The sequence below is a fragment of the Electrophorus electricus genome, chromosome 3 (assembly GCF_013358815.1).
Source record: "Electrophorus electricus isolate fEleEle1 chromosome 3, fEleEle1.pri, whole genome shotgun sequence".
NCBI lineage: Eukaryota > Metazoa > Chordata > Actinopteri > Gymnotiformes > Gymnotidae > Electrophorus > Electrophorus electricus.
Window position 1 is genome coordinate 19,836,362 of NC_049537.1, and position 27,829 is coordinate 19,864,190.

The following is a 27,829-nucleotide window of genomic DNA, read 5'->3' on the forward strand; positions in this document are numbered from 1 at the left end:
ATGAATTTCCAGTGCAAAATTGGATTCATTTTTTGGGGTCTTGGTTCCAGCTGTTATAGATGTCATGGTTTTGGGGTTTTACACTCCCATCTATTTCCAATTCTGCACCTTTTTCTGGACCTTCCTTCGCAAAATGTGTAGTCCCTAGAAAAGACAGGAGCAAGTCAATGAGCTAGATAGTCCACTTTTGCAAGTTACCTGCTGGTGCAGACAAAGCAATGAAAACAGATTAAAAATGCCTCTACATGACAAATGGAGAACTGGTGCTGCTTTTCAGTTCTATATAGCTCCCAATAGCGTGTCCTCGCAACGCCCCAGGGGATAACAGACTTTAGAATACATGAGTCAGGTCATGTCAGAAAGAGTTTTACTTTTCTGGCCACAATAGAAATTGCCTGAATGACATCGGTTAGTTCAGTTACAGCCCCGTTAGAGAGGTATTAACGCAGCAATGAGATGTTGATGCAGGTAATCCGTAAGGGAAGAAGGAGCATTTCTAAGGCTGTGAAACACATCAGTGTTAATCACAGAACTGAAATGTAATACGAAACACCAATAGGAACTTTACAGAATAATCGCAAATACTGCTTAGTGTAGAGACGGTACACATTGCTTCCAATGGGTGCGGAAACACATTGGTGTTTTTGTTTAATAAACATCCGTTTGTTTTCTTTGGTTGGCTTTTCCACCAGTAACGCGACGTCTTCCTGTTTACACCGTTTCCCATCAAACTAGGCAGCTGTAGCTCAAAAATGTCGAGATGTGAGGTAAATTGCCATATGATAGGTCATAAGATACTATACATTTACAATAGATATACTGGGTTTACAGGCATTGAAAACTGGATATTATAATCGATTACTGGTATCATCAACTAAACATAAATATGCTGAACCTGTATATTCAGTGTGAATACAAGTTTCGATTTCAAGGTTATTTATAAGTCAGTAAGTGACTTAGATTAATGGATACAGTTGTCGCCCCCTTTTGGCAATGTCTCACATCTGTTACAAAATGTTTTCATAAGAAGCTGCCTGTTAGTCCTAACATGAAAAAAGAAAAACAAAAAAACAAAACCACACAACAGCACTACAAGTAGAGCATTAATGGCAATGAGAGTAATCAAACTAGAGTTTGGGGGTAGTTAATGAAACCCAAGTTCATTAACAGGTACGACAATGCATGGAGCACAAAACAAACATCAGCAAGGTGCTGACGCAGCTTGGTGCTATAAACACAGATGTCGGCTCCCTCCAAAATATTTGAATGTCAGGAATGAAGGTTTGAATGGCATGGGATGCAGACATCACATCAACAGCACCACTAAGCAATATAGAGAGCTGACCTGATTATAAAGAAAAGCCTACCTCTACTACTGTATAATATGTACTTTATGCTGAGTTGTTCTTTTTATTTGCATAACACAATTTGAAATGGCCTTTTCATGGCATTTAAACACAGCCAACATCATTCATACAGAGAGCAATTTCAGCAACATTTAGTGTGATACTGACATCAAAATAACCAGTGTTAATTACCTAGCAAACAAGATCAACAGATAAAAATGAAGAATTATATAAAGGCCAACTATTATGTACATATACAAAAGGTAATAGCACACATCTGTTTGGTGTTACACAGCTCATGTGCTTACATTAAACCTTAGTGTGAACACAGATTTGGAACTATACATTTTGGGAATTGTAAAGTTAAATGTGCAGCTTTAGATAGTGCTCAAATATACTTTGTCAAATTTATATGAAAATTCACCTTTGAAATGACTCATTTAAAAACAAAAAACAAAAAAAACAAACAAAAAAAACAATAAAATATACACAGCACAAAGCATGCCAAAGGGTATGCTTACTTTTAAAAACAAACCAAGTTAAACTCCTGCCAGAACACCAGAACAGTGGTTTTGAGGTCTTAGAGTTAGTTTCCCCTACCCTGCCCCCCCTGCACAGAAGTCAAAGCCCATATGCGATGGAAAGAGGGAACTCAAGGCTTTGGTGAGATTTGAGGCCTAGATCTCCCCAGATTCATCACAGTAAGATCATTCTTGGAGCATTTTATGAAAGTAAGAAGAAATCTTTTTCATAGAATGTGGAGAAGTAACCTTCTGAGCTTGCGAGGAGTTCATCTTCCTCACAGAGTGAAGAGAGCTTAGCATCTAAAAAGAAGAAACAAACAAAAAAAAAGTTAATTTGGAATAAATGACAAACATACTGCAAATTTTAGGGCTAGAAACATTTCATTTTATAATGATGCATCTGTAATTAAAATAGAATTGAGTGTGATTAGTTTGGAATAATAATGGTTAACATTAGTTTTTAAATTATTACATTCCATTGCTCTATGCAACATTACCTTGAATCAAACAACAGTTAATTTCTCAGTACTTTACAGCACAGTGGACGGCTTTCTTAAAACTGAGATCAAAAAGAAATGACGAACCATAAAACAAACAAAAAACAAAATCTCCCCACATAGTCTGAACTTGCTCAACTGTCAGGTTAATGTTAAACAAGAAAAACGTCAGTAGTGCATTCCTAAACTTTACAATATGGTGGCATTACCTCCACTAATGATTGCCACTGTGGAGTCAAACCCAATTTATGCTCCAACAACAACAGAAGAAGATTTTCTTACAGATGAATACTGGGACCTGGCCTCTTGTCTCTTCCTACTGCTGGGGCTTTTCGATAAGGCTGACCCTCTGTGGGCTTGCTTGAGCCTTCTGCCCATTGCAGACAGCCAATCAGCTTTGGACGGTGAGCTGTTCTCCTTGTCAGCCTGGACTGATGAGGCAGGTCTCTCTTCCCAATGCTGGAAACCCTGAGATGTTTCTCCCTCCGTCAGGGGGCAGAAAGTACCTGTAGAGCTCTGCCTCCTCTTAGTATCCGGATATAGCTCAGTCACGCCTTCGTCCTCGTTACCGAGGCCTGAGTGGGCTGTGGAACCTTCCTCACCCGTTTCCAGGCGCCGCTTGGCCCGCCTCTCCGAGGACGAATTGTGCTCAGAGCTCTGCGAGCAAGGGCTGAGCACCTTACGCAGAGAAGCAGTGTCCTTAAGGAGAGTGGATGTGGCCTGGTCACTGCAGGCGAGCCACTGCCTGATCGAGCGGGGCGTTTTAGGGTGGGGGGGGCTGAGTTTAGCTGCAGCTGCAATCGTGCTCGAGGGGTGAGGTAGATCTGCACCACTGGGTGCGCAGGCTCCCGGCTGGGGGGAGGCCAAAGAGTCCACGCTCCCTGCCCTGGAACTCCTAGCAGGAGTTAGCTCCACATGAGGAAAAGGGCCTGTGGACAAGAGACGGAGAGAGAAAAACATGAAGATGGGAGAAGGCAGATAAGAAATGAAAAGCACATGTTTATGGTCTTGGAGCCTCCACAAAATCTTGTGCAACCTTTCAAAAAGTTGTGGAGTGGGTCCCCTTTGATGAGTTACTCAATTCAGTCAATACAGTGACCACAAGGACTCAATTTATTTATTTAAGACAGAGGTCCTTCCCACTGTTTGAAATGTCCCGTTTTTCTGGAAACCTTGTGTACTACATTCCAATTTGTATTGTCTCTATATATGTTTAAAGTACATTGCATGTATACTCTGGAATCACAGACAGACACACACACCTCCCCCCCACCCCTCAAACACACATGGACGCACGCACACGCACCAGCGGGACGGGGTGGCGTTTGTATTTTGCGGAACGTCCAGCCAACGAGGTTGGCTTCTCCAACAGATGACTTTTCTCCATCAGTGCCACGGTTAAGTCGCCAGATCCGGACTGTGTTGTCATCTGAGCAGGTGGCAATCTGCAGAGCCATAATTATAATTTTCTAGTTAAACTAAAAGTTTGGATCAGTTATAAACAGACAGACAGACTCCCATTTTGTGCCAAACGCCGAACATCTTTCCCCACACTTAATCCATATAACCGCTCATGAGTTCATAGTAACTTCAACGTTAATGCAGGTCACCTTTGTGAAATCGGTGGGGCACCAACTGACTGATGTCACTTCCTGGTCATGACCCTGGAGCATCACAGGAGCTTGTGCTGGCTCAGAGATCTATGAAGAAAAGGTCAGCACATCAGTGTCTGTCCAGAGGAGAGACGAGAGTCAAATGACTGGCGTCAGCGCTCCTGCCAAGAGCCATTCACCTTCCAGATATAGGCATGTCCGTCGCTGGACCCACTGGCCAGGAACTGGTCATCCGGACTGATGCTGGATTTCACATAGAATGAGGCGTTGCGGTGCCCGCGAAACACAGCCACTGGGACAACACACGAATTCATAGTGCACTTAGGACAGCAGGCAAAGAATAGCGAACATTCCCTAGTCACTTCAAGGCACTTGAATCATCACTAATCCCCCCCCCCCCCCCCACACCTTATGTTCATTCTCTCTGACAGGGATCTAGATCTTGTACTACCCTGATGATTTCTTCCATGGAGATTACAAAGCAGCAAGTCACTTTGGACAAGAGCATCTGCTAAATTATGTAAATAATTGCTACCCCTTGTATTGGGTGGGGGGTGCACATCTTAGATTTTGGTACCAAAGAATACAAGAGTATAAAAGTGGATATTTATTAAATGAATAAGAGCATTCATCCCCCAGACATGTCTATCCAGTTAACTCCTTACTCCAATGCAGTTATTTGTGCGTGGTGTGTATTTTATATGCCAGTGGGTGGAACAAATTGGCATTTTATGTAAATTCAATTGACATAGTATTCCGATTCCAACAGTCCCTCTACGACAGATCAAATCACAATCAATTTAAATGTCCACTGACATCTAGTGGGGAGGAAATATTAGTCATCAAGTAGTTGCCATCAGTTTGGCACTGTGGGAATTTTTATCAGTACTGGTAAATTAACTGGTCAACTATCAAAAGACACGAGTCGTCATTCAAAGAAACACTCGAAATGACAAGGACGAAATCAAGTTTAGAGTTTAAAATGAAGTAGGAGAACAGTCCGTTTGGTCACACACTACCTGGTGTTGCTTTCAGTCCACTAATGTCAAACATGTACACGTTGTCATCTGTGCAGTTGCAGAACAGCCTGGAGCCTGTGGAATCCAGGGCGAGACCAGAATACCCTGCCAGAGAGCAAGAACCAGGGTTCATTAAAAAGGACAGCAGAATCATGAGCCAATATTGCTATAGCAACAAGAAACCAGCCTTTAATTCTCAAGCTTATACAGTGATAAGGGCCAATCTAAACATGTATGATGTATTAGCTGGATTAATTATACCACATTGATACCCTGTATTTTACAGCTACTTTGAAAGGATAAATGCCTATACAATGACAATGGACTCAAACTGGGTAGATATGGAGGTCCTTCTCCTTAGTCTTTCCTAATAGACTTATTTATATAGTATTAATACATGTGTTCAGCTCATGTTCTTACACACTTTTAGCTATACATTTTTAAACTTTGCACATTTTATGATAACTCATTGTCTTATAAATGCTGTGATGATTCTGAGGCCTTATTGCTGAGGCCATTATCAACCAGTCTAAAGCAACCGCACAGACACGTACCTAGCTTGCGCGAGCTGGAACCTGGATACTCGTAGGTCCGGAGAGCAGACGGATTCTGGTGGTACGCTGTGTAGCTTTTACGCAGGTCCCACATCTTAATAGTTCTGCAGCAAGACGACACTCATGTGAAGAGCTCGACAGCCGTTTGACGTCAGGAACAGCAAAGTATTTAACTGTAGAATTCTTCACTAAACATACTACTTAAATGAATTTAAAATTTACCCATCTACAGCGCCAGAGGAAACAAGTGTGTTTTCATCACTGAAAAGAACCACCGTCACGCCTCTCTGAGAATCCTACAAAACAAGGGGAAACAAACAATAAAAAAAAAACAAACAAAAACAAAACCACACACAAAGCATTTGCATACACACATGGGGACAAAAATATAATCCTCCCCACCCCTCCGTTTACATAACCATGGAAACCAAAGAATCATAAATCTTGTTGGAGGAGGAAAAAATGAATGAATGAATGAATCACATGGCTGGCTACAAGATGCCAAGACTGCCCCAAAGAGAGCTATATTTACTTTATTGCCAGCCTCACTGATAACATTACAATCAGCTCATCTGGCCTGGTATCATGTGTGATGAGAAAAAATGAATTTTTGTACAGTGAAATACAGCTAAAGCAAGCCACGCCGCCTTCTAGCGCACATGCGCGCACCACCCACCCACGCACATACGCACCACAGAAGGAGCCATTCCTCTGGATGGGGGGCGCCTCTTCTTTGTCTGGGGCGTGTGCCTCTCGGTCTTCATGTGAGCACCACTTATTTGCTTCACCTGCCTATAGAAGCCATCTATTCAGGAAACACAAGCAAAAAGTCAAGAGTCATTTACACAAATTCCATAACATTTGTGGAACTTTGTTGCATTTCCTCTATCAGTGGGATTTACTCTTCCTATCAGCTGATTTAAAGAACTTGGGTGTACTGGGTCAGCATGTGCTATCTTACACAGATGGAGTTACCTTCAGTGAGCATAGTGAGAAGTCATGGCAATATATCCGTTTCAGCTTTTGACAGGTTCTAAGCATACACAGCTAGCCTCACCTTTCTTACTGCACCTGGTGTCCCACACCATGATGTTCCCATCTCTGCCTCCAGTGCAGAAGACAGCTGCCGAGAAATAACAAACTTTTAATATACCACAGTTCAATGGTAAAAGTCAACATTACATAATAACAAGTTCTCATTTCCATAGCAACAAAACAACTTGAGATTAAGGTAAGAGACAGACATGCACTAAATAAGGATGTAATGTAAGCTTATTACCTTGCCAATATCAGCATAATGAATCTTAAATGAGAATTAAAGCTGAGAATATACTTGCGAAGACCACATAGAGCATCTATCCTTTAACCAGTGGTGAACAAACTGGTCAAGAACCTGTCAGTTGTGACATTTAACTCATTCGCTAAAAGTCTCAGCGATTACACATGCACTCTAATGCACCAGGAGGTCATTGCTAGGCATCTCCACAGTTGTTCTGCTGTGGGTGTACAGGAGAGGGTACCTTTCTCATGCTTGGGAAATGCCACTGACTTCAGGCTACATTGATGACCTCTGAAGCTGCCCAATAATTCCCCTGCGTGCACATCCCACAGTCGAGCAGTCTGATCCCCAGAGGCTGTGACCTTTGGAAGGAAAGGTCTGATTAAATATGGCCTGCTTATACTGTAAATACAAGACGCCTGAAGACATCTTAAAGATGGATCTGAAAAACTCACCAAGCTGTTCAGTCCGGGCACCCAGGCAATATCAAACACTGCATTATCATGTGCCAACCACTCTGTGAAACAAAGAATACTTCACCTTAGTTTTCTTTTAGCATGCTTATGTTTAAAGAATATACAATTCACTTAAGCCTTGGCAAATGAGAATACTTCAATTCACAAACATTAAAGAACACTTTACCCTTCAGGACTGGGTTCTGTTTTTCTGCAGTGTTGTAGATGCTTACAGTGCCTTCCTCATTGGCCACAGCCAAAGTATTGTGCTGCCCAGGGGCTACAGAACACAGCGACAGCACAGAGATTTCAACCAGATGGAGTCTTCAGGCAATTCAAATATTAAACCCCTAACCAAGCACGTTTACAGAAGAATTAGAACGGGCCGGTCTGTTGTCCTGTTAGAGGTTCCCATTTTATCAGTTTCAGTGGATGGCAACAACTAGTAGCCAGTAAGAACTGGCTTTTGTCACGCATCAGTTTATTCAGCTCCAAGAGCTCACTCACACACACACACACACACACACACACACACACACACACACACAGAAGGGAGTGTATTAAAGTATTTACAAAAAAAAAGGTTGGGAAATCTTTTTAAGATCTACTTGAGGAGATGTTACAGTTCAAAGAAAGAGTGGGCTTTCTACGGCTTTGAACATCATGCGGCATCACAAATGACTAGACATGATAACCGAAGCCAAAATGACTTGTCTAGACATTATCCAGTCTACATGCGTGCATGGCAGAACCATCCCATTATCATGCTTCTCCAAGCACATAGACCATTACTAAATATTCCAGTATTTCGATATGACTTGCATTTTAAAAACCTTAATGCCATAAAGTTCATGCCTAATGCCAGCAATCTTAATGCCATAAAGTCCAGCTGAACGCAAGAAAAGTAGCATGTTATGGCGACACCATTCCAGGATTGTTGTTACAGGGCAAAGTCTCACCTGTGGAGAAGGTGCATCCAAACGGAGGCACCGGCACCCCGGAGTTTCCGTAGCATGTGTGCTCATCGTGACGAACACACTGGTAGCATTCAAGCAGAGATGACAACGGATACTCCCGGCGGTTATCTAAATTTAAGATGGAAAGGGTAATGCACTGCACGAATGAATTTTCAGTAGCACATTCAAGCAGTCAGATTTCTTAGGTATCTTACATAACTAACATTTTATGTGCTGCATTAGGAACTCCTCTTAATCTGCGTCCTTACATGTGTTCAGGTTAAGGGTTGCTGGTCAATAATGTTGACCACTATTCAGGAGTGAAATGTTATTAAATACTTTTCTTGAGTGAATATCACAAATAGCCTTAATCGGTTTCGGCGCCATTATTGCTGGACTAAATATCCTAGATAGCCGACATGGAAGTCAAAACCGGACACCCGGGACGGGTGTGGCAATCCTAGAACTAACTAATCACTACTTCCACTGCGCACTGGAATAAGTTAAACAGTCTCCGTTAATAGGAACGACAGTGCAAGGCTTATTTTACACATCTCAAAGTAAATTAAATAATTACATTATTTTAACAATAGCCCTACTACTAGTGCACAAGACGTAGCTCTAGCAGTTAGCTAATTGTTTTGGCCAATGTGCCGAGGTCTTTATCAGTTAACGAGTGGACAATTCTAGCTACATTACTTACGCAGTAAAGTACGCAGCTAAATTCTGAACCGCGGAGAACAGGAAAGAAACAAGACTATATGCTACACAATCATGAAGCAAAAAGAGTCTGACTTTAGATTAACTTAAGATAAATAGCTATCTAGCTAACATAGGTTAACCGAATTTCAGAATCGAGCACAAACCTGACCAAATCTAACCGCGGACTGTAAAGCTGAACGATCGGGTGAAGTATTAAAATGTAACAGCTAGCTAACTAACTAGCAAACGACTCGCTGGGTGATGTATCCTGCGCAAGGTAACGAAGACAAGGTATTAGACTTTCCAGAGGGGAGAAACCTTCCTCCCAAAATGGACGCAACTCACCGTTGCGTCTTCTTTTATTCACTCCTCGATCTACAACACAATGAAAAAGCATTATGATAAAAAAGATCCTAAACGATGAAAACTCTACAGATACTCTGTGACTGCACGTAATTCCCGCGGAAAGGGTCATAAAGAAGAAAGACAAAATTCCCGCTAACTTTACGTCGGGATTTCTCATTGGTCAACGGAATGGACACGCCCCTTTTAATGCGTCACGTCCTATTCGTCTACAGCCAATTAAATACGGGAACGAACCCGACAGCGTATATGTAGCTTGCTTAGCCACCTAGTCTTAAGTTACAAAGTGTTCAAAAACAAATCACGATTAACCGCGACAAAATGTCACTTTCAACAGCACGCTCCTTCTTATCGGAAGCTGGCTATGGGGAACAGGAACTAGATGCTAATTCAGCTCTCATGGAGTTGGACAAAGGTCTTCAATTTAATGCTAACTTAGCTAGCAGCTAACTATTGACTTTACACAGTAAACCATATTAACTGTAGATCATTTAACGTAGCTAGCTGGCTATGTTGCGTCGTAGTAATAGTTGGCTTTCTGGCCGGTATATTTTGTGTAGCTTCATGTGATGGAAAGTACAATTTTCCAAACGATCTAGCTAACTGATCCGATTCAGCTCGTAGCTTTTCTATCGGCGATCACATTATAAGCCAACATGTAACGCTGTATCCCAAATGCTTTGCCATACCGTTTACTAATGGTTGTGAAACGTAGTGTCAATATATGTTTGTTATAACGCTCAAGAAGTCATATCGAAATATGCTTAACTACTTTATGCATTAGTCCAATAATGCTGCATACGTGGATGTAGAATCGATTAGATGTATACACCTTGGATACTTGTTGCCTTCCGGTAGTAACATTGCAACACCGAGTAGCTGATGTTATTCTTTTACATCCGGATCTAATTTTCATACTTTCCTTTTTTGTTTGCTAATTGCTCTTGGCCGACTCGAGGTCTGAGGTCGTGCAAGCTCGGCGAACAGTGCGAAGCTGTGGTGCTCTTCCCCAAGCTCTTCCAGAAGTACCCTTTCCCTATCCTAATCAACTCTGCCTTTCTGAAGCTGGCTGACATTTTTAGACTGGGGTATGCGTACAAGGGAGGCAGAGTGATGTGATGTGATGTTTATGAGAGGAGCAAATGACAGTACTTGACATTATGTTTGTGAAGGCAATTATGTGCTTTAAGAGAAAACTAAAGTCTGGTTATCAATTATATTTTATTGAATGTGATTCTAAGTGCAAATGATATGTAGTTATTGAATGCTGAACACTGAGGTGGCAGCATTATGTATGATTCTGATTTTCACACTACATTCAGTTCAAAAAGCTTGTAGCAAACTAACCTCTATTTTTATGCTTTCAGGAATAACTTCTTGAGGCTGTGTGTGTTGAAAGTGACGCAGCAGAGTGAAAAGCACTTGGAAAAGATTCTGAATGTGGACGAATTTGTTAAAAGGGTCTTTTCTGTCATTCATAGCAATGATCCTGTGGCCAGAGCAATAACCCTCAGGTACAGCACACAATACAGGAGCTTTAACAGGACCTCAGTGGTATCTTGGGGAGCTGAGCTGCTTTACAAAGATGTAGGGATGGCACTAGACCTAATAGCTACAATTCTTAATCTCTTCAATTATTGTGGGCAGAAGAATAATGCATTTAACCTAGGTGTTCTCTTGGTTAAACACACAGCTGTTTCTGGAGATTAAGGGTTCCTGATAATGGGCTTCTAACCATGCCTTAAAAGGATCGAACCATAGGGAACACAAATTGATCTCCACTGTGGCAAAGTGGTTATGTCCTTGCTTCCACTTGAGTTTTCCAAACAGCTGTAAATGCTGCTGTCCATGGCTCTGTTAATTCCAATCTTACCTGTTCCTTTTCAATTTGTCTGACTATAATAAATCAGTGGTTCCTTTGAAGTAAAGCCGTGCTGTCTGTGAAACACTGCACGTTATAGACCAATCAATAATGTGAACACTGTAATGAGAATAAAGTTCAAGGACTGCAACTAAATTTTCCATGCTAGTTTTAAGATGCTGTCGTGTACAATTACTTGAATAGCCCTGATCATTGTGTCTTGGCCGCAAATGATGGGTGCACTTTTAAATATTTAACTGTTATTTAAATATTTAACTCTAAATGTTTTAAACTGTCAGAATGCTGGGTAGTCTGGCATCCATCATCCCCGAGCGGAAGAACGCCCATCACAGCATCCGCCAGAGCTTGGACTCCCACGACAACGTCGAGGTGGAAGCAGCCATCTTTGCAGCTGCCAGTTTCTCATCGCAGTCCAAGTAAGCGCCTTGAGGTCCTCTCCAGAGGGAATGTCACGGTGATGAGCTTCAAGAACAGAGCTGCATTCTGAAACATGCCTTCAGCTGAGTTTGGTAGCACCGTTTGTTTTTGTTTGTTGGTTTAAAAACAAACACCAAATTGCAAGAAGTTGCTGATCTTTCTCCCCCACACAGAAGACTTGTATGTATATTTGTTGATTTTGTAAGGCGTAACATTATGTGCTGTTTCTTGTGACAGACTTTGGGTTTGGCCCACTACAACAACTTTTAATTAACTGCTGCATAATTATGTGTTCCTCATTTTTAGAGACTTTGCAGCAGGGATTTGCAACAAGATCAGTACAATGATTCAAGGTAAATTACATTTGTTGGTGTTACTTTGGGAATTCAGATGACTTTTATTTATTTATTTTTTGGTTGCCTTTTAATTTAATCGCAATGCACTTGGGACCTGTGTCCATGCCTGTGTGTGTGTGTGTGTGTGTGTGTGTGTGTGTGTGCCTCAGGTCTGGACACACCGGTAGAGCTGAAGCTGAAGCTGATCCCCATGCTCCAGCACATGCACCACGATGCAGCCCTGGCCTCCAGCAGCAGGGAGCTCCTTCAGGAGCTGGTGACTTCCTACCCCTCCACCCCCATGGTCATTGTCACCCTGCACACCTTCACACAGCTGGCCACCTCCTCGCTCATCGACATCCCCAAACAGGTGAACGCTACTCAGCTGTTCACCAAATTGGAGTACACTTGTGAATATTGTTAAAATTGTAGTAAATTTCAATTACTATGTTGTTCTTGGGTATCAAGCAGTTTTACTTTTTTTTTTTTTTTTTTTTTTAAATGAATGTTAGCAATCTTACAGATGGGTGTTATCAGTGAAACTGGATTCCACATATTTAGAGACCGAAAATAACAGCACAGACATTCCTATAAATGATGAGAGAAAGCTGTAGCATCGGGCTGACTGATTCGAACACACTCCACTTACGATAACGTATGCTTTCCTCATGCAGAAATCATAAATATACAAATTTGACTAAGTAAGGCTGGATAAGCAATGGTTATGTATGTTCGTTTCTAACTGACTTTGGCTGTTTACTAATGTTCTGACTGTAGTATTATGTTTTTGTGTCTTTGTAGATTGACCTGCTTCTGCAGTATCTGAAGGAGGACCCCAGAAAAGCAGTGAAAAGACTCTCAATCCAGGACCTGAAGCTACTGGCCAAGAAAGCCCCTCACATGTGGACAAGAAAGAACATCCAGGTCAGAGCCATTCACTTAAATGGGAATAAACAGAGAAAAATGCTGTGGTGATCTGTTAACTATTTGATGCCTGTTTATTTGGATTAAGGTTGCGTTCGCCATCTGATCACCCTTCGTGTGTTGCTTCATCTGTTGTGTGGACTGCAAGCGTATTGAACAGGAGATTGTGTGTGTGTGTGTGTGTGTGTGTGTGTGTGTGTGTGTGTGTGTGTGTGTGTGTGTGTGTGCGCGCGCGCGCATCTAGACATTGTGTGAGTGTGCCCTCAGGACCCCATATAGCAGTCTGAAATTAGGCATGGTGTCAGTTCTCTCTACTCTCTCTGAGACCATTGCCATCAAACAATACTTCATCCTCACACCAGGTACAGCTCATACACACCATCAGACATTGCATGCATTTACATTTATGGCATTTAGCAGATGCGCTGTTCCAGAGTGACTTACAAAGTGCTTTTGTCATTTACTCATAGAAAACATCCTAGCCAGTACAGCAGGCTAGAGTCCAATATACCAATGATCTAGAATACTGTAGAAATACAGGGATCAGTGCTGATGCCTAGAAATACAAAATACATAAGGTCTATTTAAGACAATGATAAGTGCAGTAAACATGCGTGCCGTCGGTGTACTGGGTCAGTCTCAGTGTTGCGGATAAATGTCCTCTTCACTCGAAGGTGAACCCCTGCCTGCCCCTCACCTCACTGACCTGGTAAAGCTGGCGCAGGAGTGCTGTTACCATAGCAACCTCGCCGTGGCAGCCCACGGAATCACTGTGCTGGCCAACATAGCCATCTCCTGTCCAGAGAAAGGTATTGCCTTCATGCTTAATACAAATCCTATGTGTCTCGATATAAGATGACACTGAATATAGAGCAGAGGTATTGAAGTCTCAGCCCTCACGGCACTACAGAGTTTCCACCTCAGGTGTAATAAAGGGGACCACCAGTTATATCAACTGTCCAGTTCACGTCTAGTGATTACAAAAACTAGGATTGGATTGAGACTAGAGGTCCAGATTTGAGTATCCTGAATATAGAAGAAGCAATTGTACTGCTCCATAATGCCTTCTGATTAGAAGGGTGTATCTGCCAAGTCACTCACATGCTGCTAACATTTTTGCCAGTGGTTAAACTAAACAGAATAAGTGATGAACATGTATATAAGAATGTAGTGCAAGTTTTGTGACTCAAATTGTAATTGTAGTTTAAACACGTTTTGTGTTTCCTCAGATTTTGTTCAGCTGGAGCAGGACACGGTTACAGGGATGGAGTCTTTATTGCTGTTGTGTAGCCAGGACGACAGCACATCTGCGCAGGCCACGCTTAAAGTGAGCACACCCCACCTAGTACCGCCGGACCTCCGTTAACACTTTGAAACTTTCATATTTTGTTCTCGGTGTAAAGCAGTGTAAAAAATCCAGAATGACTGGACAGTTGTTTTGAACCTCAATGTCATGTTCTGTTGGGATAAATTTAGGGACCAAATGATCCCTTTTTTTCCTCTGTACATTACACCCTTCTGGCTCTCTGCCTCACACACACACCCCCCCCAGACGGCGCTAGCGTCCCTGGTACGCATGCTGAGGGGCCGGACCCACCTGAGCCAGGCCTGCGTGGAGTTTCTGCTGGCCCAGCTGCACTACGCTTGTGACCCAGCACGGATCGCCATATGCCACGCGCTGGCGGCCATTGCCACCCAGCTGCCCGTGCTGGGAGAGAGCATGCTGGGAGATCTGGTGGCGCTGTACAGGAGTGTGGACAAGCAGCAGGAGTTGCTGGTATGACCGAGGGGACCAGACGTAAAAAAATTGAGTTCCAATTGGCTGAAATACTGTACCCCGGGTGTTTAACATGGAAGGATTTTAATCAGTTTAAGGAACATATGTAACAGTTGCTGGCATAGGCTGTAGCTACATATCATGAGGCAGCTGCCTCAGAAGCGCACAGTTCAGTAAGCTTGACAGAGATTTTTTGTATGTAGAACCACGTGTCTACATGTTTTTAAAACTCACAAAGGACTCAGTTACCTTCACCTGTCACCTTTTTAAGTAAACATTTATTGCTGTTTCAGAACTTGGCCTTGACAGAGCATCTTCCTCCGGCAGGTCTCCTTGGCGACTGTGGTGTTTGTGGCCAGCCAGTCGTCCCTCAGCGGCGAGGTGACGGCAGTGATCCGCCAGCAGCTGGAGGCCGCGGCTAACGGCTGGACCGTGTACCGCATTGCTCGGCAGGCCTCGCGCATGGTGAGCCTCCCGCCTCCACTCCTAAAACACTCCCACACGGAGGCCCTCACTGGTGACTGCAGGAAGGCGGGGTGGGGGGGTGTTGGTGTGGGCAAGTTCAACTCTTCAGTGGAAGGCTAAAGAAGCACTTAAAAGTGGATGTGCTTTGCTAAGAGGTTAGAATATCATGGCTGAAAAAAAAGCTCGAAAATGTTTATCAAATAACATAAATGTCTTCCCCACCAGCCCAAGCCTTGCATAGCAGTACAAGTCTTAAAGTCTGTTAAACCTCATTGGAGGTCATGAGGGCGACCTTTCAGCATCATGAAGCCGACAGGACTCGCTTTACACCAGATGCTCTCTCCTGTAGGTAGCACTAATTAACGAGAGTACTGCCTGACCCCCTCCCGTCGGCTTTCGGCTGCCTCTTCCGCAGGGCTGCCACGAGTTCTCCAGCGAGCTGTACCAGAGCCTGCGCACGCGTGTGGCCTCCGAGCACTTCTACTTCTGGCTGAACAGTCTGATGGAGTTCTCTCGTGCCGAGCACTGCCTGAGCGGCCTGGCCGACGGAGACGGCAGCGCTACCCTGGCTGCCATCACCGAGGCCCTCGAGGCCTACCAGAAGGGCTTCGCCTCGCTTACGGTCGGCACCCACTCCACCCGTCCTCGCCGCCTGTCTGCTCCACCCTGTTGGGTTTTGACAGGAGCAGATGTGTAATTTGGCATGTTCAGACATGTTTCTCAGGCATGCTCAATGGTCATTTGCGCCTCTTCAAACGTCATTTGTCTTTAAATTTGACCCATTTCCGAATGTGGAAGTTGTGTTATTAGTAAAAGAAAGTGGCAAATTGAAGGGCACCTGTGACTTGACTGGTGAATTGTGTCCAAAATAGACTTTCAACAAAGCTCTCAAAATGCATTTTTGCAATGAGAAAACCTGCAGTGTTTTAAAACATGTAGCTCAGGTTTAGTATGGAACTTGCTGGAGCAGAGTGCGTCTAGCTGACTGGTGTTCCCCCGCCCCAACCCCTCCGCCAGGCTGCCAGCACCCCTCTGAGTCCTCTGGCGTTCCAGTGTGAGTTTGTGAAGCTGCGTATGGACATGCTGCAGGCTCTGGCTCAGCTCATCTGCACGTGCAACAGCCTGAAGACGAGCCCTCCGCCGGCCATCGCTACTACTGTCGCCCTGTCCTCCGGCAACGAACTGCAGCGCTGCGGACGCATCTCCCTGCAGGTGCGTGTGCATGCTCTCTCTTTCAAAACATAGTCAGGTTTTAGAAACCATACTAAATGCCTGTCCCTTGCTCCTGCCAGATGAAACTCTCCATGGATGAGTTCAGGAGCCTCGCTGGCCGCTACGCTGACCTGTACCAGTCGTCCTTCGATGCTGATTCCGCCACGCTCCGCAACGTCGAGCTGTATCCTGCTACGCTCCGAGATAAGATGGTGTCATGGATGTTGCGAGAAACAGTTCTCTCCCCTCGAGTTTTATTGTTTATGAATGGATCCTGGTTGTGTCTCAGCAGGAGAGAGAAACAAATGTCTCTTAGATGTACATAAAAACATCGCAAGACTTCACAAAAAGGCAACGATAACTACTGCTAATAATTAAAGCTATAGAATACTTTCCTTAACGAATGGTCAAGGCAACAGCAGAGCTGCCTGCTGATCTCTTATGTGATTGAGGCTTTAATACTTGACCCTCACACAGCCAGGTAAGAGTAGGCACCCAGTCCAGCACCGAGGAAAGAGCTTTGGGTTACTGAGGCATGGGTGAGCCCGACGTGACATGGCAGTGGGGCGAAAGCATCAGACCTAGCTTGCTAATTAACGAAGCCTCACCCAGTACATGAGCACATGTGGACGGTATTTGTCTAACCGTCTCACTCCTCGGAGTCTGACTGTTGGCCGAGCTCTAAAGCATCATTTTGCGTGCGTGCGTGCGTGCGTGCGTGCGCGTGCGTGTGCGTGTGCGTGTGTGTGTGTGTGTGTGTGTGGTGGGGCAGTTTCCAGGACTTTGGCACGTTGGGCTCTGTTCAAGCGGAAAGCAAGTATGAGCGGAAGATGGTGGCTGTGTTCAACCTGGTACTGGAGGAAGTGGACTCCTTGAGCAGGAAGCATCCCCCTGTCTCTTACCTGGTAACCACCTAGGGCAACGGTCATGCTTAGTAGCCACCAGTGTAAAAGAGTGTCAGTCTGCATTGTGACGATTTTTGCATCGTCCTTGCATTTCATGTTTTTATATTCTCCAGCACACTGGTTGTCTTTGCGACGCCGTTATAGCTCTGCTGAAGGTCCCGCTGTCCTTCCAGAGGTATTTCTTCCAAAAGCTGCAGTCGACCAGCATCAAGGTGAGTGACCTGTGTTTAATCCCTACCACATGTTAAAGTAAAGGTTGGTCATTAGGGCTCATTTAATGAGAAGAAAGGAAAAGGTGTGGTGATCGGTGATTTTAGTCACGTCCACTTTCACGTCATTCTCATGCATCACCGTTAGTAATCCATAAAGTTGCTTCTCATTAGCATATATTATTGGCAATTATATTGTCAAATATTTTTGTAGGTTTTATGCAACATTATTATTATTATTATTATTATTATTATTATTATTATTATTTATTGCTTGTGCTAAGTATTATCTATGGTACCTTTTTCAAAAATACAGTGACTGTTTCATGTAACGAAGATGTCCAGCACGCAGTCCTGCCCTCATAAGCAGTGGTTTTATTTCCTGTTTTCTTGTTCCAGCTTGCTCTCTCGCCTTCTCCTCGCACTCCTAATGAACCAATCCCAGTTCAGAACAGCCAGCAGCTCGCTCTGAAAGTGGAGGGTGTGGTCCAGCATGGCTCCACGCCTGGGCTCTTCCGGAAGATCCAGTCTCTCTGCCTTAACGTGAGCTCCACGCTCCAGTCTAAATCGGGACCAGACTTTAAGGTGAGCAGCACTCTGATGTGAACTGTACTCAGATCAGATGCTTTAAGTAAAGGAGTTCTTCAGATGAATTTCGAAGGTCAATTTGATGACTGCTAAAAGCCCTGAATGTTGAAATGCTACATGAATACTGAGTTTGGACTGAACGGTAATAATTTAGATTGAATCCCTGAGTCAAAACTAATGGTGTCTCGCCACAGATGACCTTATGACCTTTCTATCCTTTCTTTTACCCATGCTTTCATGGGTTTGCATGTAGGTTCCTCTAGATTCTAAAACCAATGAAATAGTGCAGCGGGTGGAGCCTCACAACGACTACTTCAGCACCCAGTTCCTGCTCAACTTCTCAATTGTGGGCAGCCACGGCGTTACCGTGGAGGCATCCGTGGTGGATGACAGCGGCATTGAGTGGAAGACTGGCCCGCGGAGCACGGTGGCCGTGAAGTCCCTGGAGGACCCCTACTCCCAGCAGCTGCGCCACCAGCTGCAACTTCAGCAGCAGGGTGGGGCCCAGGCGGTGCAGCGCAACACCTCCACCCGCTTCCAGTGACCGCACCCGCTGTTGGACTGACGGCGGCTGGAATCGGATGAGTGCGTCACATCCGCATGGAAGAGTTGGGAGATCGACCTTGGCACGTTTTGGTTGCTCTAGCTCTGATCTCCGGATTTGGGCAGAAACTGTTCAGTCTCCAAAGCTGAAGAACTTGGGAGCTGTTTTCAGTGTGTGGTGTTTGGTGGACATTATGCCAATGCCCAGTCCTCACAGGCTGCCCAAAATTCCATCATGAATTTATATATATATTTTAACACCTATAAGGAGGACATTCAGCTTTGCTTTTTTTTTTTTTTTTTTTTTTAAGGAATCAAACTATTCATTCACTACCTTTTGTGTAATGAAAGGCAGAAAAAAAGCTTACTTGCCAGATATGTAGTCTTGTAGTCTCCAATTAAAATGTAGGGCAAGTATGAAAACTATAGAGGAAGAGTTGTCTTATTTTTAAGGCTAATGCTCTTTTAGAGCGGAATGACCCGTGGGAATAACATTGTGGCGTCGCGTTCCATCGGAAGAGTTCTCAATGGCTTTGTTCACTTTGCACACTGCTAAATGCTGATCTTGTTTTTAGAACTAGTTTTTGGGTCAGCCCTGGGCTGTATGGCCACAGGTTGGATACGTACCCGATATGGGACCATACATGAAAGTGGCCCAAAACTGTTTAGAAAAGATTTTTGTGTTCACCAAATAGATTTGCTCCACTTCCACTCACTAGTGTAGACATGGTTAATAAGGTAGCAGCCCTGTCTTATACATACACTGTATATATCCTATACATTTGTATAGGACAGGGGTGCCTAGCGCCTAGCTTGGGACTCAGGGCCTAGTTTGGCCCTGCCTTCTACAGTAACCCATGCAGCAGAGATCCTCACACCCAGTCTCCAAAGAGGCAAAGCAAAAAAATTAAATAAATTACTCTGTATGTCTTCCTAGATGCATTTCACCTCCAATAAACTAGTTGCATTAATGTTAGTTATGCAAGTTTGCAAATGGAACACATTTGGGAGTGTAGGCAATGCATCTGTTGGTGATTCTTTTCACCAACAGACCTCATTCATGTTCTGTATTGTAAGCACAGAAAACTTCCCATTGGGAAATATAAAATGAGTCACAATCTGAAGCCATTTAGGAGCTGGTTAATGAAAAAATAAACTGAAGAAGTTTGTGGTATTCTCAAATATCCTCCAGATGTCTCTGCATTTCTAGCAGTAAATTTGATGCCTGACCTACTGCTTTAAAAATAAATTTGTGATCTTATCCTGGAACCTCAAACACCTGAATATTATGTATAAAACAAATGGAATGAAAAAAAAAAAGATTGTAATGTCTGAAATGGCACCTTTTCATTTAGTACTTTTACAATGTCATATTGTCTTGTTTTTGTAACGGGGTGCTCACTCTTCATTTTAAAGAACCTTTAATTGCCAGTTTAAAGGTTCTCAAACTGTTTTGCTGCTACAATGGCGGCCCTACAGGTCCTGAGAATCCTACACCGTTTAGTTCCAGAACTACTCTAACACACTTGATCCAATTAAAAGGTCATAAGTAGCATATGAATATTAAAGCTAGGTGTGTTAGAACTAAATTCTGCCCAGTGCTAGGTCACTAAGAAGGGACTTGTCACCGCTGAGCATCGTGAGAGACTGGATGTTAAATGTGGAACGAACGGGTTCTACTGTTGGGAATATCTACAGTCTGGTTTCGCATTTGTCCAGTTGGTGGCAGTAATGCGTCTTTATTTCCTCCATCATACACTTATAGGTGGAAAGAAGAAAAGCGAGACGCGCGTTACGTTTTCTGCCGATGCTGCCATAGTAGGTGGTCCTACATCTGCCAGCGTCTCATTCGCCGTTTAGCAAAAAATAAAAATAAATCAATTAATAATTTGGATGTCGTCTTGTTAAAAGAATAGCTAGGATTGCACGCTGAGCAGTCCAGATAATGCCACATTGATCCCGTTTTTTTGCCATTAGGATTTGACATCGGTGGCTCCATCGTCAGGATTTGGTGCTCCTCTCACTTGATGCATCGGCTAAATTATTCCAGTTCTGTCGATTGAGTGGAATTATGTTGCAGTAGCTCACAGCTTTGAAGCAAATGCACTGGAAACGAACGTGGACTGGCGTGGTTAAAATGGCAATGTTTTATTCATCGGACAAGATTTAGATAAAAGGACTCACTGTAATCTTCATGTGACTTGACATTCGTCCGTCATTTGGCCAGCTGCCCCGAGCTGGCTGATTAAATCATCATTCGGCATTTGCACGGTGAGAACCGCTGTGAGTACTAATGTTAGACGTCTTAGTAGTAGCCGGCTAGTAAGTTTGTAGCTCGATAATCTGGCAAGCCATCTTTGCAAGATTTAGTTAGATATTTCAGATGGAAATCTTTAAGTTAAAAGGTGGCCTTATTGTTTTACATTTGCATTGCCATCTAGCGTTAGTTAAGTTGTATCAATTCTACGATGAGAACAATAACACATGTGTGTGACCAGACCTAGTTAACGCTACCTATAATTGACAACATAAAGTGCCGTTGTCGTCGGTCACCTTCGGTAGACGGGACGCAGTCTGACTGGTTAGCCCGGCTAACGCTGTGAGCGGTGTCCTTGCCATTCGTAACGTCTGCTAGCTATCTAACTAGTTTCATTTTCAAGCGTTAGAATGATGGCTAACTAAGCTTATCGTTTTATATGGTGGGCAATAAAAGATGGCTAGATAACGCTAGATAGATGGCCATCTACCCGGCTAGATAACTGCTTGATTGTTGTGAAATGTTTTAACAGCTAGATGGTCAGCGTCGTTTCAGATTTGCACACTTGAAAACAAATTGTAGCTAACCTAGCTAACGCTGGCTAGCTAGATCGCTCGCTAGCCAGAGGTTCGTGTTTAGCCTTATTGGGGGCTGGTCCAGTTTCAGTAACACTACTTGGATCGACAACGTTAGCTAAATTTTGTTATTAAAATACTAACCTAGCTGCCAAGTCGAAACTAGTTATTCCTTAGCAGTTGACAGCTGTAGATTAAATAATAAACTGTAGATTAAATACTAAGATTGCTAAAATGACCGCTATATAAATAACATTTTTGCACTTTTCCAAGCCTCTTCCAGTATTTTACTAGTTTGCTAACGCTAGCTAGCTAACTGCCAAACTTGAAACTCCAACTTGAGAAATGCTTGTTGTATGAGGTTTAACAGTTAGTTAACTTGCTACTCATCCTTCTTGAGATTTCAGATTTCTTACTTGGCCTGAAATGGCCGGCCGAGCCAGCAGTGCCTAGCTGGCTAGTAACTTGTAAGTTAATAATTAAGCTGTTAGCTAACGAATGGGTGTGGAACTACCGTTATTTGGCCGTAGCTCTCCTACAGACTGAGAGTGCAGAAGTCGTCTAGGTGAGCCTTCGTGTTCTCTGTAAACGTTTGTCTGCCTTAGTTGTTGTCCTGTGTCTTTTGACCTCAGTTTCACTATTTCCAGATAATGTTCTGCGCAAATATCTGAGGTTGTTTAGCTACTTGGCTAGAATTAATTTGTCCGATTTAGTTAGCTTGCCAGCTAGCCAGTTAGCTGGCATGTTAGCAGTATTTGTAAAATTTGGTGTGTCTTTTTAGTGATCGTAATTAGCGCTCATAACAGTTACAATATGTAATCGTGAGTATGTGGAAGGCAGGGGGAAAATGGGCTGATTTATTTTTAACAAAAAAGGACATAATGCAACCTACATTCAAACAGGTTAGCAAATGCCAGCGGTGCATAAAATGTTCCTAGTTTGCGCCTGGAAAATATTAATGTCGATTGGTTGTGCTTCTGTACCCTTCTAGTCTATATTTGCTAAAGTTCTCATTGTTAAGATTGGCAGCCTTAACCTCTTAATGTGGTTTTTCAGTGCTGAACCCATCTGGGCATTGCCTGTGCAGAGATTGGCGCATCTCTACCGCTGATGCAACGACAATTAAACACTAATGTATTTTCGCCAGCTTCCGTTCATACGTATTTTAGGCGCTGTTTAGCCTCACCATTCCTATCCACTCTGACCTAACCAAATTTGCAATAGGTTGCGTGCAAGTCAGAAAACTCTACCTCAACTTCCATTGAAAAAACACCTCTCTAATTCATAATGTGTCAGCAGGATCAGGCAAACTGTTTACCTTGAAAAGTACTAAAAAAGCCCATTGTTATTTGAAGCTTTTGTGTTCAGCTATTCATTACTTTCCGGAATATATAAAAGAAAAACGAGACTACAAATATGTCAGTTTGTGCAGTTTGGAACAATATTTTTATGTAGTGTATGTGAAGGGGGTATTATTGAATGTCATTTACATTTTAATTTTCAGACCTGCCATCAGAATGAAATTTTAAATAATTTTAAAAAGGGGGATACAAATGACCACGACTCAAGATGAGCAGACATCCAGTCTTGTACGTGTCAGTGGTGATTTTTATTGGGAGACTAGTCATATTTTGTTTTTGTTTGTTTGTTTTTCTTTTTCTTTCCGTCTGTCTACAGAGAGATTGTTGCAGAATGGCACCCTTCATGGAAACATTCCACAGGCTGGCTTGGATTGTGCTAAAGGCACTGCTACGATTTACCTTCATGTTTGTCAATAACTGTGTTGCGATTCCATCCTATTGCCTCTACCTGATTGTACTTCAGCCTGTGAGAATAATGGACAGTCCGACGTTCTGGCACATTGAAGGTGTGATGTTCCGTTGGCTGCTGGCCATGGTGTCCTCGTGGGGCTGGTTTGCAGGCTACACAGGTAAGAGCAGCCTTTCTTTGCTATATTTCTCTCTTTGTTTTTTGTTTTTTAAAATGACGCAAAATTCTCAGTCTAGATTTGAACAAAATAACAGTTTTAAATACATCTGCACACTGTCTCCCTCTTTTTGTAGCTTATTAATTTGGTATTAGCCAGCGTCTGTCACTCATCCTCTCTGATGAGGATCCACCATGTCCACATGCCAAGCATGGGTGAGATCTGGCAATGGTGTGCCAGGTTGCAGATGCTCGAAATGTTAGTGTCAGGCTTCGAGACAATTAATGAAGTCTGTGTTTACAACGGCTTTGTTTAATTTGCAAGCACTCGCTAACGCGTAACCGAGCTGCCTGAAGAGAGTGAAACCCATTCAGCTTGGCCCAGCTGCACACAGGACAAATGACCAACAGAGCTGAACTATCACGACTAGAATGTAGAACTTTGTTAGCAGTATTTCTCCGTTTTGTAATTTACGAGGTTTATTTGAGCACAGTCAGTCATTTGTTATAGTGAATCTGGTTACGTATGGTGCCTTTGAAAAGGTGCACTGGCCTGGCCACACTTTACCACTGTGTCTGAGGATTGTTTATACCGGCTTCAAAAAAGGTCTACTTGGCTGTTTGGACCACGAGCAATTTTTTCTTCCTAGAAAAAATAAAGAAATTAAGATTGTAGAGATGAAATGGGTGTGCCCTGACCTCTGGTGACTGGCCACTGTGGGCCTCGTTCAAAGTTCAAACTGCGTGGGCTGCTGGTGGTGAACGATGCATAAAGTCTGGCTTGTGAGTCGTTTGCATTGCTGTTTTTCACATACCAGTGTACAGGACCTTTATAAAATGACTCTGTGAACTTAATAGATCAAGTTTAACATCTTATTGTTTTATAAATATTACCACAAAGAATGGAGTGGGGTCGAGGTGGTGTAATGGTACAATATGACTTGTTTTATGCAGTAGTTTTATTTAGTAGTTTTATTTATTTATTTATTTTTTTAAATGCAAGATCGCTGATGAAAGAGAGACTTGTGTATTGAGCTTCAGTTCAGTTGAACATGGCCACATACATTCATAATTGAATCTCCTCTCTTCTTTCTCATGCTGTCCAAAAATCCATTACTGAATATTTGTGTTCTGTGCATTTGGCTTTGGAACTTTGAATATTTAATGTGGTCTAACATGTTAATACATGGTACACTTTTGTTTTCCATATTAACAACATATTTTAAGGAAACCATTGTTTACTGCTTTACTGCTAACCTGTAATGGTGCCATCTTAATGACTTGAATATTTAGCATGTTGTATTTAATTCTGTTATTGCCTTAATTAAAAGCACAGCTTTAGGCTTGACTGTAGTAAAGTTGAAGGTTGATGCCCAGATTAGATTGTCCATACATTTTCAATAGTTTGTGACACACTGTTCAATGTAGAAAAGTAGTCTGCAACTTTTAAGTCTATTTTTAAACTCTTACTTACTAAATATAGGTTCCCTTTGGGGAAAAGATTGGAGTAGTTGTTGCAACTTTTAAAAACCTATTGAAGCTGATCCTGGCTGTGTTCTTCAGAGCTATTGATGGAGATCTTGGTTGTGTTCTTCTAATTTCCATTGTGGTCCTTGTATATCTCTGTGCAGTCATCCATGTTGAATGTCAGCAATGTCTAAACAGCAGTTTCTACCAGGGAAGTTGTTCATGGGTCAAGATTGGAACATAACTACTCAAATTACCATTCCAGCTACAGTCCTGACAAACTTGTGTTCTGGGGGTTGGAATTGCTGTTATTCGTTTGTGTCCAAAAACCCCTCTCAGTACACACACAGTGCTGCTCTGCAAATGCTGATGACCAGGCTGCTGGTCAGCACAGGAGTTCGAGCTTCATAGCCCGGGGGCTTGGCTGCTTCAATCAGCATGTCCAACGAGTGCCCCAAACTGCAGGCAGTACCCTGCTGGGCAGACCCAATGCGGCAACACACCTGTGAGGCCGCCGATGGAGAGGTGAGAGGGCTCTGGGTGAGCATGTGCTGACTACTTTGTTGTGGTCTTTTAAAAAAATGTTCTTTCTCCTCTTTTAAGAGGGTCTAAGATAGACAGCAAACCAGAAGTAATTGTCTGTTCGAGAGCTAGATTGGGGGGGGGGGATGAATGCTTGGTCAACAAAGATGATTTTGTAGGTCATTCTAAATAGACTAGTTTGGAAATGTACCAGGCTCAGTTCAACAGCAGCTATGGCACAGATGATCATAGTTCTGTCCTTTTTGAAGGGCATTCAGAGTGAGCGCATAGAAGAGAAATTATGAAGTTAGGCCATGCAACCCATTGTTACAAGTTCCCGATGCTCTGCATGGCCTTGCAGTTTTACATGCTTTTTTAAAAATTTATTTAAATGTCTGCTAGGAAAACAATGCAAAGAGGCTTAAAGATCCGGGTGGGCTGAGGATCTGATGCATTTAAGAGCGTTAAAGTGATGCAGGTTCATCATGCAGGGCGAGAACTAATCTCAGTTAGTAGGTGACTGTTAGATTTGCTCTTGCAAGCATTTTAATTCTGCTTAGAGACCTGGCGTGGTTGAGAAGTGCACCTTGGCACTGCTCCTTGGATAGATTTGTCTTCCACTTCATATTTCCATAGATTTATAGAACGTTGTAGAAGATTTGGGATGAGAGCTTTTGAATTTGAACTCATGAATTCATGGGTCAGGTTTACTGGTCACACTCTTGTGACCTGTATTTCCTCACTTCTTGGTTGGGGTTGCCCTGTGAAATGTCAGCCAAGGTAAATACACACATGGACACCACACGATGACAATAATGACTAGTCTATTGTCTCAGAGTGCTGACAAATGATTTGTTACACTGGTGCTTAATTTCCTTGTGTTCAGTCACTGATTGGGTGATCTTTTCCCCAACTATATATGGTTACACATGGAAAAGTGAAAAGCTCTGGGGACAAAAATAAGGTCTGGGTGTTGTGTTCAGTTCAGAAAGTGGTCAGGACATGTCCCCAATGTAAATTATGCCTTGCAAGCAATCAACAAAATACTGCGCACATACCTATTTAGTTAATTGTTACATTTATTTGAAAGGGACATTTTGTTGTGTTTGGAGTGAACATGACAGCAAACTTTGCAACTGCAATAGAAATACATGAAGTGGAAGGTGACTGGCTTGAGATGGGTCTAAGAATGGCATGAAGTTTTGAAATAATAAATTTAAGTTTAGATGTTACAGAGGAAGAAACTGTAAACAGGTGTAGATTGAGGAGAGATGGCAGAATTTTAAAAAAATTGCATTATCTAGAAGTACTGTCAACTCTGCGCAGCCATGCACTTGGTGAAAGTTACAAATGTTAGATTTTTATGTAATTCACATTGATTTCATGACAGGAGTTGGTCTGTCATCTGTCCTTTGGCATGGGTCTTTAATATGTGTGTACTTATTTACATATCAGAATTGATTGCGAAGGGCACAAGTGAATTTATTACAGTGGTGAGTTGATGTTAGAACGCTAATTATTACAATGGTAATTTTTAAATTAAATACAGTATTGCCCATTTTCCATTGAAAATATGAATCTGGCCCTGTGTCCACATCCTCTTAGGCAGACTAACTAAAGACTGATTTGGGAACTAAAACGGCATATAAATTTTAATTAGCTGGTGGTCCCTTAGATTAGCTGGGGGGTCCCTTTCCTCTAACCTGTTAAGAAATGAGAGCATGGAGCGCTCTGTGCAGACCATGCTGTTCTAGACGCTAAAACAGATGTGATTGATCTGCTACTAACCTGTTGGCTACATCAAAAGGTGAAGGTAGCCAGCTGCGTGGTATTTATTGATGTGATTTTAGGTTTTCTTCTATGCTGGTATTGTTTTTGAAATATGGTGCAAGTTTCTTGTGTATCCTGTTTCATATTGCTACTAAATGCTAGAGTCAGAGGGAAATACAGCAGAAGATGTTTTTGTTCCCATGTGACTTCTGCATGCATCCAGCACATGCGGTTTGGGTAGGTGTAGCACAGTGTAAGCCACGGAGAGCAGGCTAAACCTATCCAAGCTCCCAGCATCCTCCGCACCATCACCCAGTATCACACCATTTCAGAGCGTGATCTCTCCCCAACACACACACACACACACACACACACACACACACACACACACACACACACACACACCAGCCTCTCACATGGAAATATGGGTGTAAATTTGGAAAGACAAACAGATCCTTATACAAATAAATAAAAGTTGACTACTGCAGTTCAAGTTCTAGTGATCATGGAGTGATATTGCATTAGATAGCTGGGTTGGTCAAGTCCCTTTTTTCTAATTTTTTTGTGTGTGTGCGCGCGCATGCGCACGTGCCCCTGCAACAGTGACCGAGTGGGGTGATGATGTTCGACCCATATCTGAAGACGAAGCAATGGTCATCGTCAACCATCAGGCCACTGGAGATGTTTGCACCCTCATGATGTGTCTGCAAGACAAGGGAACGGTAAGCTCTCTCCTGTGGCTGGGGG

General features: G+C 42.9%; 3 protein-coding genes across 6 annotated transcripts in view; 2 read left to right on the plus strand and 1 right to left on the minus strand.

Annotated features, from left to right (window-relative positions):
• Positions 1-1,966: 1,966 nt before the first annotated feature.
• On the minus strand, positions 1,967-9,347 carry dtl (denticleless E3 ubiquitin protein ligase homolog (Drosophila)). Its single transcript, XM_027015959.2, has 15 exons — positions 9,291-9,347; positions 8,247-8,372; positions 7,475-7,567; positions 7,288-7,349; positions 7,074-7,194; positions 6,611-6,676; positions 6,246-6,358; positions 5,776-5,849; positions 5,554-5,657; positions 5,000-5,104; positions 4,160-4,272; positions 3,978-4,067; positions 3,674-3,812; positions 2,650-3,296; positions 1,967-2,170 (listed from the first exon to the last, which is right to left on the minus strand). The coding sequence occupies exons 1-15, from the start codon at positions 9,340-9,342 to the stop codon at positions 2,054-2,056; spliced, it is 2,022 nt and encodes a 673-aa protein (XP_026871760.2). The 5' UTR covers positions 9,343-9,347; the 3' UTR covers positions 1,967-2,053.
• Positions 9,348-9,544: 197 nt separating this feature from the next.
• On the plus strand, positions 9,545-19,747 carry ints7 (integrator complex subunit 7). The gene is made up of 20 exons (XM_035524676.1): positions 9,545-9,723; positions 10,267-10,396; positions 10,676-10,822; positions 11,469-11,606; positions 11,914-11,960; positions 12,113-12,312; positions 12,744-12,866; positions 13,111-13,228; positions 13,541-13,675; positions 14,096-14,193; positions 14,419-14,643; positions 14,971-15,108; positions 15,524-15,730; positions 16,126-16,320; positions 16,401-16,504; positions 16,733-16,801; positions 17,093-17,225; positions 17,339-17,437; positions 17,834-18,019; positions 18,276-19,747. The coding sequence occupies exons 1-20, from the start codon at positions 9,630-9,632 to the stop codon at positions 18,564-18,566; spliced, it is 2,877 nt and encodes a 958-aa protein (XP_035380569.1). The 5' UTR covers positions 9,545-9,629; the 3' UTR covers positions 18,567-19,747.
• A 622-nt stretch (positions 19,748-20,369) lies between these two features.
• lpgat1 (lysophosphatidylglycerol acyltransferase 1) overlaps positions 20,370-27,829 on the plus strand; it is a 33,040-nt gene continuing 25,580 nt past the window's right edge. For 2 of the 4 annotated variants that reach the window (XM_035524332.1, XM_035524336.1), the window contains exons 1-3: positions 20,370-20,836; positions 23,075-23,327; positions 27,686-27,804. In XM_035524332.1, coding sequence (XP_035380225.1) covers positions 23,090-23,327; positions 27,686-27,804 — 357 coding nt within the window. In that variant the 5' untranslated portion in view covers positions 20,370-20,836; positions 23,075-23,089. Of the gene's footprint in view, positions 20,849-20,922; positions 21,963-23,074; positions 23,328-27,685; positions 27,805-27,829 lie in introns of those variants that run through there. The other 2 variants (XM_035524335.1, XM_035524334.1) reach the window with 2 other exon arrangements.